The 13,570-nt window shown below is 40.0% G+C and overlaps 1 protein-coding gene and 1 pseudogene across 9 annotated transcripts in view; both read right to left on the minus strand.

Annotated features, from left to right (window-relative positions):
- KIF13A (kinesin family member 13A) overlaps positions 1-13,570 on the minus strand; it is a 243,532-nt gene that overhangs the window by 126,530 nt on the left and 103,432 nt on the right. For all 9 annotated transcript variants that reach the window (XM_063604760.1, XM_034961513.4, XM_034961510.4 and 6 more), the window contains exon 4: positions 2,832-2,892. In XM_063604760.1, the coding sequence (XP_063460830.1) occupies positions 2,832-2,892 (61 nt within the window). The remainder of the gene's footprint in view (positions 1-2,831; positions 2,893-13,570) is intronic.
- Positions 3,656-11,820, minus strand: LOC117980533 (putative uncharacterized protein encoded by LINC00269; annotated as a pseudogene).

A 13,570-nucleotide genomic window follows, 5' to 3' on the forward strand; every position in this document is an offset into this window, starting at 1 on the left:
TCCAGAAGATATGGAAAAGAAAGAGAAAAACAATCTTCCTTAAGCATTATTTTAACCACCTCACTCCAATAGCCCCTATTTTTCACCATATTAGTCTGAAGTTCTTAGAATTTCCTATTATCTGGCCTCATTCAACATGTACAAATAGGTCTCCCATCGCATCCCCAACAAGATGCACCTTCTTATTTTTCTTTCTTTCTTTTTTAATCTTAACTTTGCAGCTGGGTTCCCCGCCACCAATATATACCTTCTGCTCAGACCAGCATTACCATCATGGCTCTGTATCTTCCTTTACAGAAAAGTCAAATGAAAATATCATTTACGGGAACCTTCCATTAATCAGCACAAAAAGTGACCTATTTAACCCTTACAGCAACCACATAGCATAGGTATTGCCATTTTTACTTTCTTCCATAGAAAACAAATTGTAGCTCAGAGAAATTAAGTAAATTGTCCAAGAGAACCAACGCAGAGGTCCTGAGATTCAAACACAGGTCTCACGTCAAAATCCATGTGCTCTCCTTGACACATGTCACTTCCTCTTGTCTGGATGCCTTCTAGGCTTCCCTTTGACTAAACTCTAAACAACTCATATGTTGACAAGTAATAATCATATATATTTATGGTATACAACATGATGTTCTGATATATGTATCCCTTGTGGAATGGCTGAATCAGGCGATTTAATGTATGTGTTGTCTCAAATACTTATCTCCTCTATGTTCCATCTGCTCTCTGGTGCCTTCCCAGACAACTGGTGCCTTTCCAGATTTTATCTCTTTAAAATCTGGTGCCTTTTCTCTCTCTCTTTAAAATCTGGTGCCTTTCCAGATTTTATCTCTCCTTGGATTTTATGTAACACTTAAAATCTATAAAATTTAGAGTTTAAATATTATCTCAAAATGTTATTTGGTATGCATTTCTTTTGCTTTCTAACTTATTTTTGGATTTCTCAAGGGCTTCATGGGCTGCACACACACAGTGGGTTGGGGGGGGGGTCATGAATACTTAAAAAATTATTGTGAGACTTTCTGGCTTCCTGAGTTATATGAGAGGAACCAACAATAGACACTGGGCTGAGGCACTGAATGAGTGGTGAGAGGAGTCCCAGAAGAGACAGTGGAGAAGGTAGAATGGGGTTATATAATAAAGGACCTCAAATGTAGTCCAAAGAGTATAGATTTTTTTCTAGCATGTGATGAGGAGTCCTGGAAAGTATCTGAGAAGTGCATGAGAAGAGCTCCAGTTCAGGAAGATATATATGGCTGCATCTTGAGTAACATAAATTGAACACGGTTAATGACGGGTTTGTATAACCATAGCATTTATCCCCATTTGTCTCTGCATCTGTAGGAAATGTTTTACTTTTGTTGTTGATTTAAATCTAAAAGTACACACCCGGCACAAAAATAGAGTGCTAACAAGTCAAGACTGTTCCAGACTCTGCAGAACTTATTACATAAAGTCCCAAAGGACTGATAAAAAGACAAATTAATTACAACCAACATTATGAACTACTTATTCACTTTAAGAAAATATATTGCTCAAGTTGTAGGAATGATATTTGGAAAGGCTAATTTACCCAGTGTGAGCAACTGAAGAAATTCTCCTAGTCCAAGATTGTTAACTCTTGAAAAAATTATGTTATCAAACAATTTCTCAAGTTTGCTTTATATGGCAAGGAAAAACCTATCAATAAATAAAACATTAATTCTCTTTAAACTAGTCATGTGCTTTTACCTCCAAATCTTTTAAGGCCAATATCCTCCCTTCATTTTTTTTGTTTTTAACTAACTGAGAATGTCATTCAGCTGATGCTCTTATAAGTAGAAATAAGGAGAAAACACTCAGTAGGAAGAAATCGTTCACAAGCTCTATTGTACAACACGGTGACTATAGTTAATAACAACGTACTGTATTCCTGAAAATTGCTAACTGAGTAGACTTTAAGTGTTCTTACCACAAAAAAGGATAAGTTCATGAGGTAAAGCATGTGTTAATTAGCTCAATTTAGCCATTCCATAATATATACATATTTCAAAACATCACACTGTACGTGATAAATATATGCAACTTTCATTTGCCAGTTAGAAAAATAATTTTTTTTTATTTTTTTGAGACAGAGTCTCACTCGGTCACCTAGGCTGTGGTGGGACCTCGGCTCACTGCAACCTCTGCCTCCTGGGCTCAAGGCATTCTCCCGCCTCAGCCTCCCAAGTAGCTGGGATTATAGGCGCCCACCACCACACCTGAATAAGTTTTGTATGTTTAGTAGAGATGGGGTTTTGCTATGTTATTCAAGCTGGTCTTGAACTCCTGACCTCAAGTGATCCGCCCACCTCGGCCTCCCAAAGTGCTGGGATTACAGATGTGAGCCACCATGCCCGGACGAAAAATAAATTTTTAAAAAGATGAAATATCTAAGAAAAAGGGGGCATAATCAGAAGCAAAAGAACCAAAAACTTCCTCCACCAAACCAAATGCTTCCCTCTGGAACTAAAGCAATTGTGACTGACTCCTAGGAAAGCCTATGGTCATAAATTATAAAACAGCAGTCATTTGTGTTGGATGGAATGAGGATAAAATACCACAAGGAGGTCAGGTGAACAATTTGAAGCTTAATACAAATCTGTTCAAGGATTTTACAAGTAAGTGGCAGATCCAGATTCTGAAACCAAATCTTATTGACTTCCAAACTCATGTGGTATAATTGGAAAGAACAGGTGTGAATTATACAGGGAAAGTAAAACTCCAGAGGAATTAAAGAAAATAAACTCAATGGAAGAAGAGGCCAGAAGCCCAACTGTCAGGTGTAGAGGGAGAAAACTTACCAGCGTATTTTGTAGTGTTAGATTCATCCATGGACCAAAAGCAATAATCAAAGGCAAATACCTGAATGAAAGAACAAAATATTAAACTTAAAGATTAATTAACTTCTTATGAGTAAATCAGACTAAAATAAATCACAGGTGAAGATGAGAAGGATGGCCACTACTGTCTGACTGAAAAAAAATCACTATAGGTTTGGTGCTTTTGTTAACCATAAAATTTCTTATTTTCCTCTTTTTTGGGGGACAGGGTCACCCAGGCTGGAGTGCAGTTGAACTATCACAGCTCACTGAAGCCTCAAACTCCTGGGCTCAAGGGATCCTCCTGCCTCAGCCTCCTGAGTAGCTAGGACCACCAGTGCATGCCACCATATCGAGCAATTAAAAAAAAAAATTGTTGCAGACAGGAGGTCTTGCCCTATTGCTCAGGCTGGTCTCGAACTCCTGGCCTCAAGTAATACTCTCTCTTCTGCCTCCCAAAATGTACTGGGATTATAGGTGTGAGCCATCATGCCTGGCTCTATGATATTTCTTTTAGACTAAATATATGGTTAGCTTTCTGTATTAGAATAAGTTGTATATGAAAGTTACTATTTATCTAGAATTCAAATAACCAGACATTTTAACGAGATATTTTTTTCCACAATACATCTGATGAGAAAACACAAAAAACAAAAACAATATCTTCTCTCGCAAGTCCATGGTTTCAGCAACCATGGAACCTTCCAGGTCGATCTCCCTCAGCTTCTCAATACTCAACTTTCACATAAAGCAGTTCCTTCTCCTAGCTTTCCATGATATCATCTGTAGCATACTGAAGTTCAAAACTCTCCATATTCCCATCCTGCACTCCTTTCCCCTTCTGTCTCTGCAGGCAATCTCCAGCAAAGCATGTTTTTGTTTTTGTTTTTTTGGTGGTGGTGGGGAGGTTCTTACTGTATTTTTAATATACAATTCCTTGAAAAGTAAAGATGTGAAGCAATTTTACATGTTTAGCAATTTTACATGTTTAGTATTTGGCATGTCTTTTACATGTAAAAGTATCTCTTCATATTTTTTAAATTTTAATTTTTTTTGAGTTGGAGTCTCGCTTTGTTGCCCAGGCTGGAGTGCAGTGGTGCGATCTCGGCTCACCGCAACCTCTGCCTCCCGGGCTCAAGTAATTCTCCTGCCTTCAGCCTCCTGGGTAGCTGGGACTACAGGTGCTCGCCACCATGCCTGGCTAATTTCATGTTTTATCTTTTTTTATTTTTCTATAAGTTATTGGGGTACAGGTGGTATTTGGTTACATGAGTTAGTTCTTTAGTGGTGATTTGTGAGATTTTGGTGCACCCATCACCTGAGCAGTGTACACTGCATCATATTTGTAGTCTTTTATCCCTCGCCCCTCTCCCACTCTTCCCCTCAAATCCCCAAACTCCCCTGTATCATTCTTATGCCTTTCCGTCCTCATAGCTTAGCTCCCACATATCAGTGAGGACATACAACGTTTGGTTTTCCATTCCTGAATTACTTCATTTAGAACAATAGTCTCCAATCTCATGCAGGTCGCTGCAAATGCCGTTAATTCATTCCTTTTTATGGCTAAGTAGTATTCCACCACACACACACACACACACACACACACACACACACACACACACACACAGCATGGTTCCTTTATCCACTTGTTGACTGATGGACATTTGGGTTGGTTCCACGATTTTGCGATTGTGAACTGTGCCACTATAAACATGCATGTGCAAATATCTTTTTCGTATAATGACTTATTTTCCTCTGGATAGATACCCAGGAGTGGGATTGTTGGATCAGATGGTAGTTCTACTTTTAGTTCTTTAAGGAATCTCCACACTGTTTTCCATAGTGGTTGTACTAGTTTACATTTCCACTAGCAATGTAAGACCCACACAGAAGAACCAAGGCATAAAACAGGACCGTATGTGAATCAGTGTCAAGGGAGCTACAAACTGCTGTAAAATTTCATAGGAGGGAAAGGGGATTGGGAGATCACTTCCAGCTGAGAAAACAACTCATATGTTGACCGCATCCACACCAACATCTACTGGTATGAAATCATTAATTCACTTTTACATGAATTAACTTTCTGTATAGCTACTGAATGCCTACTATATACCAGGAATGGCTGGTGCTTCTTGGTGCTTCCTCTGTAAGGACTCCCATCAAACTGCTGTTTTTTCTTTTCCTTTTTTTTTTTTTTTTGAGACAGAGTCTCACTCTGTCACCCAGGCTGCAGTGCAGTGGCATGATCTCAGCTCACTGCAGCCTCTGCCTCCTGGGTTCAAGCAATTCTCCTGCCTCAGCCTCCCAAGTAGCTGGGACTACAGGCACGCACCACTATGCCCAGCTAATTTTTGTATTTTTAGTAGAGACGAGGTCTCACCATGTTGGCCAGGGTGGACTCAAACTCCTGACCTCAAATGATCTGCCTGCCTCAGCCTCCCAAAGTGCTGAGATTACAGGCGTGAGCCACCATGCCTGGCCCTAACTGCTGTTTTTCATGCCCATTACCACCACTTGTGTTCCAGCTGTTATTATCAAATGTGTAGAGCAATGTTCCCCAAAGTGTGTTCTAAGGAACCAGAGTTTCATGAGCTACTCCATGAAAAAAGACCAAATCATGTTGGAAGTGGTGCACGTTTTATCCTATTTGAGATTCTCAATGAAATTCTCAATATTAAAGGCTCTAAAAAGTCTTCCAGAGACTTTTCAGAAATGAAGTCCAGGAAAGAAGCCTATTTGATTGTTTAACATTTTATTTCCCCAATTCATTTTGGTGAGGAGACCCTTTTTGGACTAACAATTATTAACATGCCTTGGAACTACTACTTCTCAGCATATCCCTTAGCAAATGCAGCCCAGGTGACTCAGTAGCTACCTTCCTGGGCTCACTGCTATTGCCCTTTATCTCTTGCAGTCCAAACAGCAAATTACAAACCTCCCATGGGCAGGATCCTTTAATGCTTAATCACTTCCAAGAGATCTTAAGCACTGAGCATACAGAACCCACGCTCTTTGGCCTGGCATTTGAGACCAGCCACAATAGGCCCTCCCAGCCTATTAACCCCAAATTCCTCATGCTCCAGTGGAACTTGTCCTTACCTCAGAATTACTAAGTATAATTTCATCTCTGTCCTTGTTCTCTCCTTCATTTCCACCCTTCAAAATACGTCATACCCCTTAAGGCCCAGTTCGATACATTTTTCCTCCCAGAAGCATTCTTGGTTAAATCCAAAGGAATCATCTTTTCTTTCTCTGAAACCTTACAACACTGTTTAGTCCTTTTTTATGGCTCCTATCTCAATTATTTTATTTTTCATTTATCATGTATATGATCTGTGTGTGTGAGACAGCATTCATTCATTCATTCATTCATTCAGAGACAGGGTCTCCCTCTGTTGCCCAGACTGGAGTGCACTGGCACTATCATGGCTCACTGCAGCCTCAATCAGCTCAATTGATCCTACCTCCTCAGCCTCCTGAGTAGCTGGGACTACAGGCACATGCCACCATGCCCAACTAATTTTTGTGTTTTTTGTAGAGATGGGACTTCGCCATGTTGCCCAGACTGGTATAAACTCTTGGGTTCAAGCAATCCTCCCACCTTGGCTTCCCAAAGTGCTGGGATTACAGGCATGAGCCACTGTGCCCGGCCTGTATATATGTTTTATCTCCACTTGTAGACTAAGTTCCCTGAAAGCAGGATCCATATTGAATTCATCTTTGAAGCCTGCAATGTTTATAGTAGTCACTTTATAATTACTTATTGATGTACTTAATGGCATTAAGATCTCGCAGGGAAACAGGCATTTTTTTACATTATAAAAGACTAGTAAGTTATACGCAATGTTCTCTCTCTCTTGCCAAAAAAAAAAAAAGACTAAGTTATGTTCTGAATAGTTTCAGCACTATATATACTTTATTTTAATGCTTTTAAAACTGATTTAGGTATATATGATGTACTCAACTTACATCATCAACCCGAGATCCAAATTCAATTTTGTTACTTAAACATTCACTCTGGTTTTATAATAACCAAGTTTCAAATGAACAGTTATGAAACAATAGTTTCAGCCAAGAGAATGTGGAATATTTACTGCATTCAAGGGCTCTTCCAATGACTCTAGAGACCGACCACACAGGCGTAATCCAGTTAATCTTCCTGCCTCTGGGCAGGACTGAACTTCAACACTTCTAAGAGATGATGATCTATCTTGTTTTTAAACATTTCCAGAAAAGGAGATTCCACAAACTCCCTTTAATGGCATCTTATAATACTTAACTTTTATTCCCAGGACATTTCCCTTTTCTTTTGACCTAAGTCAACTCTCCTTACTTTAAACAGCCAATAGAGGCTATTTTCCTTTCTTTTCTTTTCTTTTTGTTTTTTTTGAAGTATCTTTACCGCTCTCCTTCTTATATCCCGGGCACTGTGCCCAAGCTTGATCCATGGTGAATTTCAGTGACATGCGTCATCCTAAATATTAAGAAAAAAAAAATCCTCCCACCAAGAACCTTTGGTTTTCAACCTCATTCTGTGCTGCTTTCAATAACTTCTGGTTTCTGCACTAAAAAAATTTGCAGTCAGTATTTACTGAGCATGACTACAAATCAGGCCTAGTAGTAGCCATCTAATTCATTAATTCACTTATCCATTCACAAATATTTATTGAGTACCTATTGTGTGCTAAGCGCTAGAATTATAGCAGTCAAAAAACATGCAAAGACTCGCGGAGCTCATGAGTATCCTATTACTTGCATTATCTGTAGTAATACTTATATTATTCATGTCCCTTATGAAGCTCCCAGTGAGGTGAAGGGAGAGAAGCAATATGCAAGCAACCAATAAACACATATGGCGCCAGGAGGTAATCAGTGACACAAAAATGTAACAGCAAGGGGGCACTGGAAAAAACTGGAGCAGGTCCTATGAAAGCCTATGGAAAAGCATGACAGCCAGATGGAATAGCAGGTGCAAAGGCACCGGGGCAGAGAGTGCCTGTGTGTTCAAGGACTGTGTTTTGAACACAGTTATTGTTATATATAGTGGAATAATCATTTATTCACTTCTTCAGTTATTGCTATATGTAGTGGAATAATCATTTATTTTCTACATGTTAATTTTTCATGCCTACCTCTAACTTTTTTTTTTTTTAATTTTTGTTTTCTTTATAGAGACAGGGTCATGTTGTGTTGCCAAGGCTGGTCTTAACTTCTGGGATCAAGCGATCCTCCTGTCTTGGCTTCCCAAAGTGTGGTATTACAGGCATGAGCCACTGCATCCAGGTCAAACTTAATTTAACAATTTGCTATTCTTCAAATAAAGTTAGAAAGCTAGAGATTTACATTCATAGTAATGCTACTTAAAATAAAAGAAATCTACCCCAAATTTTGAGGGTCTACCTGTCAGTAAGAATTATTCCAAAGTCTGTGAAAACTTCTAACAATCAAAGAGTTAATCATTTAAAGTTGTTTTTGCTAATAAAAGGGCACGAGACCATTTTCATTTTAAGCATTTGCCCCCTAGAATTCAGACAAATATTAAAACCCTGCAGATGAAAAGAGTCCTAACAATACTGATAGATACAACTGTTCTTTGCTTGCCAAAGAGCAGCGCCCTTTGAACTGCATTATGTCTTGAATTTCAAAATCTCTGATCACAGGCATTTTAGAATGGTGATACCTCAAACCAGTCATGGAGTATAGGTTGTTATTTTATTAAACATTTACTAGGAAGAAAGCTGAAGCCCAGAAATCTACATGATTTCCCTAAAACTCAAAGCAAGTGAATAGAAAAATTTTTGTTGTATTCTTTTCTCAGCTGGAAGTGATCTCCCAATCCCCTTTCCCTCCTATGAAATTTTACAGCAGTTTGTAGCTCCCTTGACACTGATTCACATACGGTCCTGTTTTATGCCTTGGTTCTTCTGTGTGGGTCTTACTTCCAAATCTAAATGGTGAGCTCCATGGCAGCAGGAACTATGTTCCATGCACCCCATAGTGCCTGTTTCAGTATTTCATACAGGGCAGGCACTGTATGTAATATTTTTTCAATTAATAAACATATTACCAGGGGAAGGAGTTGGAACACAGACAAGAGCATGGAGTGGATGTAAGAACTATTATGAGTAACCAGAGGTTCAAGCTGCAGGATATATTTTTAGATGTTTCATTACTTTCACATGCATGGTTTGGGGGAACTTGATTCCTGCAATGGTCAAATAAGGATTCGGTCACTAGATGAGCACTGGGGTCCCCTTCAGCATCATTATTCCATGGTTCAGGTGGATAAACAAGCAAGGGCATATCATGTACAATTTGTGGTCTGCACAGAAATTAGAACATTTATTTGTTTGACTGTCACTAGAAAAATTATGGCAGTTACTAATGCAGTTTTAAAGATGTTTAAATTAATTCCTTTGTCATGTCCTTGACATTTCCCTTGCAATCTCTTGTTAGTTCCATAAACTATTTACAAACTATTACCCTTCCTTTCATGCCAAAATGTAATTATATGAATAACACAAGGTTTGTTACAAAAGGAGACATGCTTTTCTTAGGTCTTTACAGTAGTTTTGATTTTCCCATACAAAATACATTGACATTTCAAAAGGGAGCAAACCAATTTCTCAAGACTTATTCCTTGGAAACTGACTACTTTGTTTTTTTCTAATTTTTTAAAAACTTTATTTTAGAGAGAGGGTCTTGCTCTGTCACCTAGGCTGGAATGCAGTGGCATGGTCATAGCTCACTGCAGCCTCAACCTCCCAGCTCAAGCGATCCTCCCAAGAGTAGCTGGGACTACAGGCGCATGCCACCATGCCCAGCTAATTGTTATTTTTTGTAGAGATGGGGGCTCGCTGTGTTGCCCAACCTAGTCTCGAATTCCCCTAGCCTCAAGTGATCTTCCTGCTTTGGCTTCCCAAAGTGCTGGGATTACAGTTATGAACCACCATGGCTGGCCAGAAACTGATGACTGAAGAAAAATAAAGTCTTATTTTTTGCAAACCCACCATATTATACTAGAAAAATGTTATTTAAGACTCCTAATTGGGCCAGGCTCAGTGGCTCACAGCTGTAATCCCAGCACTTTGGGAGGCCAAGGCGGGCGGATCACCTGAGGTCAGGAGTTCAAGAGCAGCCTGACCAACATGGTGAAACCCTATCTCTACTAAAGATAACAAAAAATTAGCCAAGCGTGGAGGCACGCACCTGTAATCCCAGCTACTTGGGAGGCTGAGATAGGAGAATCATTTGAACCCAGGAGGTGGAGGTTGCAGTGAGCCAAGATCGCACCATTGCACTCCAGCCTAGGCAACAGGGTGAGACTCTGTCTCAAAAAAAAAAAAAAAAAAAAAGGTCTTGCTCTGTTGTCCAGGCCAGAGAGTGCAGTGGGGCTTGAGGCAATCATAGCTCACTGTAACCTCAAACTCCAGGGCTCAAGCAGCCTCCCGAGTAGCTAGGACTATGGGCACATGCCACCATACTTGTCTAATTTTGCTGCTGTTGTTGTTGTTGCAAAGATGGGGTCTTGCAACATTGCCCAAGTTAGTATCGAACTCCTGACCCCAAGCAATTCTCCCACCTCGACCTCCCAAAGTGCTGAGCCACTGTACCTGGCCCAGCAGACTTCTTAATGCATACAGCTGAGTAAAACAACAAAATGCCAACCAAGTATAAATTTTACATTTTATCAATAAGAACCAACATTGTGAGAACATTTTTTTTGTAAAGGCATTCATAGCTTTTCAACTGAAAAAACAGCCAAAAGCATAGATGTTTTGTAGTCGTTTTTGAAATCTGAAAGCTATTGCCTTCACTGTTTTCAACAAAATTTGACTCCACCTTCTCAGAATCCCACTCCTTCCTCTTAGTTTGCAACTTATAAAACTCATACCAGGATTTAATTCCCTGCAGCTTGTGGTACATCTGCTCCACCTTTATCAGGCTCTTAAAAATGTTAGCTTTGCATTTTTGTGAACCACTGAACATCTAATAAAGTTACTAAAGCTGTTTTTAATAAGGCAAATGTGTTGAGAGATATATATAATCTGAGGTAATGAAGTTCCATGACTTACGAATAGGATGTAGTACAGTTAAACTCCACTCTTACTTAAAAGTCATCTCTGATGGCATTTCAGCAAAATTCAATTTACAGTTAAAAAAAAAAAAAAAGGCCAGGCACAGTGGCTTATGAGGTCAGGAGATCGAGACCATCCTGGCCAACACATGGTGAAACCCTGTCTCTACTAAATATACAAAAATTAGCTGGGTGCGGCAGTGCACGCCTGTAATCCCAGCTACTCAGGAGGCTGAGGCAGGAGAATCACTTGAACTCAGGAGGCGGAGGTTGCAGTGAGCTGAGATTGCGCCACTGCACTCCAGCCTGGCGACAGAGCTAGGCTGTGTCTCAAAAAAAAGCAGCAGCAATGGCCAGGCACAGGGCTCACGGCTGTAACCCTAGCACTTTGGGAGGTGGAGGCAGGCGGATTACTTGAGATCAGGAGTTTGAGACCATCCTGGCCAACATGGTGAAACCTTGTCTCTACTGAATATACAAAAATTAGCTGGGTATGGTGGCATGTGCCTGTTATTCCAGCTACTCAGGAGGCTGAGGCATGAGAATTGCCTGAACCCGGGAGACGGAGGTTGTAGTGAGCTGAGATTGTGCCACTGCACTCCAGCCTGGGCAACAGAGCAAGACTCTGTCTCAAAAAAATAAAAAAAGAAGTAAGATCTTCTATGTTCCCTGCAGAACCAGAAGGCATCCATGTTTTAAGATATGTAATCTGTAACCATTTTTCTGATCCATAAAAACGAGACGTGAAGGTGCTTTCAACTGCATTATCTCTGTATCCTTTCATTTGTCCTTTCGAGTTGTGTGCTTTCACTAATATGTCCTCCAACTGCAAAATGGTCAATCTGGAAAGCAATAAACTAACACCCACTTGTTACCTTTTTCAATTTTAGGGGCTACAGGGAACTCAAGTATGTACTAGGCACGTTTGTATCCTCTTGCTTACAGTCTAGTTAAAAAGGCAAAACACAAAACAAGTATTCTTTTCCTAAGAAAAGTAATTTTTTTCCCTAAAATCATTTTAATACCTCTCAGAAACCCTCCTCAGACACAAAGTGATTAATATTTATTATGTCAAGATAATTTCATTTTATGTAAAGAAATATTTCTGGACATATACATCAGATTTTTGCAAAGTGAGCCAAAACCTACCCCCTTTTAATTTGTTTCCTTTTAATGTCATCTCAAATGTCACTCCTTTATAAATTTTTTTTTTTTTTTGATGGAGTCTTGCTCTGTCGCCCAGGCTGGAGCGTAGTGGCATGATCTCAGCTCAGCACAACCTCTGCCTCCCAGGTTCGAGCGATTCCCTTGCCTCAGCCTCCTGAGTAGCTGGGACTACAGCTGCCCACTACCATGCCTGGCTAATTTTTGTATTTTTAGTAGAGATGGAGTTTCACCATGCTGGCCATGCTGGTCTTGAACTTCTGACCTCAAGTGATTTGCCTACCTCGGCCTCCCAAAGTGCTGGGATTAAAGGCGTGCGGCACGGCACCCGGCCTGCTTATAAAACTTTTAAGGATACTATTTCTCATTATCCTGAATTTCCATATCCGTCTAATCAGATTCTGTATGTGTGTATATATATGTATACATCTATTTATATACAATTCCCTTTGTTCTGCTACAATATTAATTCTTAGAGGATAAAGCCTTGGTTTCCCTAATCTTTTCATTACCAAACAAAAATACTCGGCGAATTTACATTTTAAAGCAACTTTTGCTGGGTATGGTGGCTCATGCCTATAATCCCAGTGTTTTGAGAGGCTGAGACTGAAGGATCGCTTGAAGCCAAGAGTTCAAGACCAGCCTGGGCAACATAATCTCTACAAAAAATAACATTAGCCAGCTGCAGGGGCATGTGCCTATAGTCCCAGATACTCAGGAGGCTGAAGCAAGAGGACTGCTTGAGCCCAGAAGTTTAAGGCTGCAGTGAGCTGTGATCATGTCGCTGCACTCCAGCCTGGGTCACAGAGCAAGACTGTCTCTAAAAAATAAAATAAAAATAATAAAAAAAAATAAGGCAACTTCCTGGTGAACTACCTCTTAATCAATCATGTAAATCTGTTTTCACATGTGACATCTGCTTAAAATAGCACAGATCAGTCAGTGTAAATCCTTCAGTGGCACAGCCAGGATAGCAGCACCCCAACGATACTTTGCCAAAGCCTCCATTTTTACTTCAACTGCCACAGTAACAGACTGGTGTCACCCTACAGGCATTATTTTTGTGTTTACTGGATTCCCAATGCTTTCCCAAAAAGACATAAGAAATGACCCTATTCATCTGTATATTACGTCAATGGTCAGCCAACTTCTCAGCTCTGAGAGATTCCACCAATGATCAAGAAATCCTTTGGGTATATTGAACACAGTGAGATGTCTAGGGAAAAGAAGAAGGAAGGGGAGAGCCAGGTGCAATGGTATGCACCTGCAGTCCCAGCTGCTTGTGAGGCTGAGGTGGGAGGATCACTTGAGCCTGGGAGTTTGAGGCTGCAATGAGCTATGATCACACCTGTGAATAGCCACTGCACTCCAGCCTGGACAACCTAGTGAGATCCCATTGCTAAAAGGAAATAATAATATTAACAAAAAAAGAGAAGGAAATCATAATAATAACAAAAAAAGAGAAGGGAATGTAGAACTA

Source organism: Pan paniscus, chromosome 5, assembly GCF_029289425.2.
Source record: "Pan paniscus chromosome 5, NHGRI_mPanPan1-v2.0_pri, whole genome shotgun sequence".
NCBI classification, from domain to species: Eukaryota; Metazoa; Chordata; class Mammalia; order Primates; family Hominidae; genus Pan; species Pan paniscus.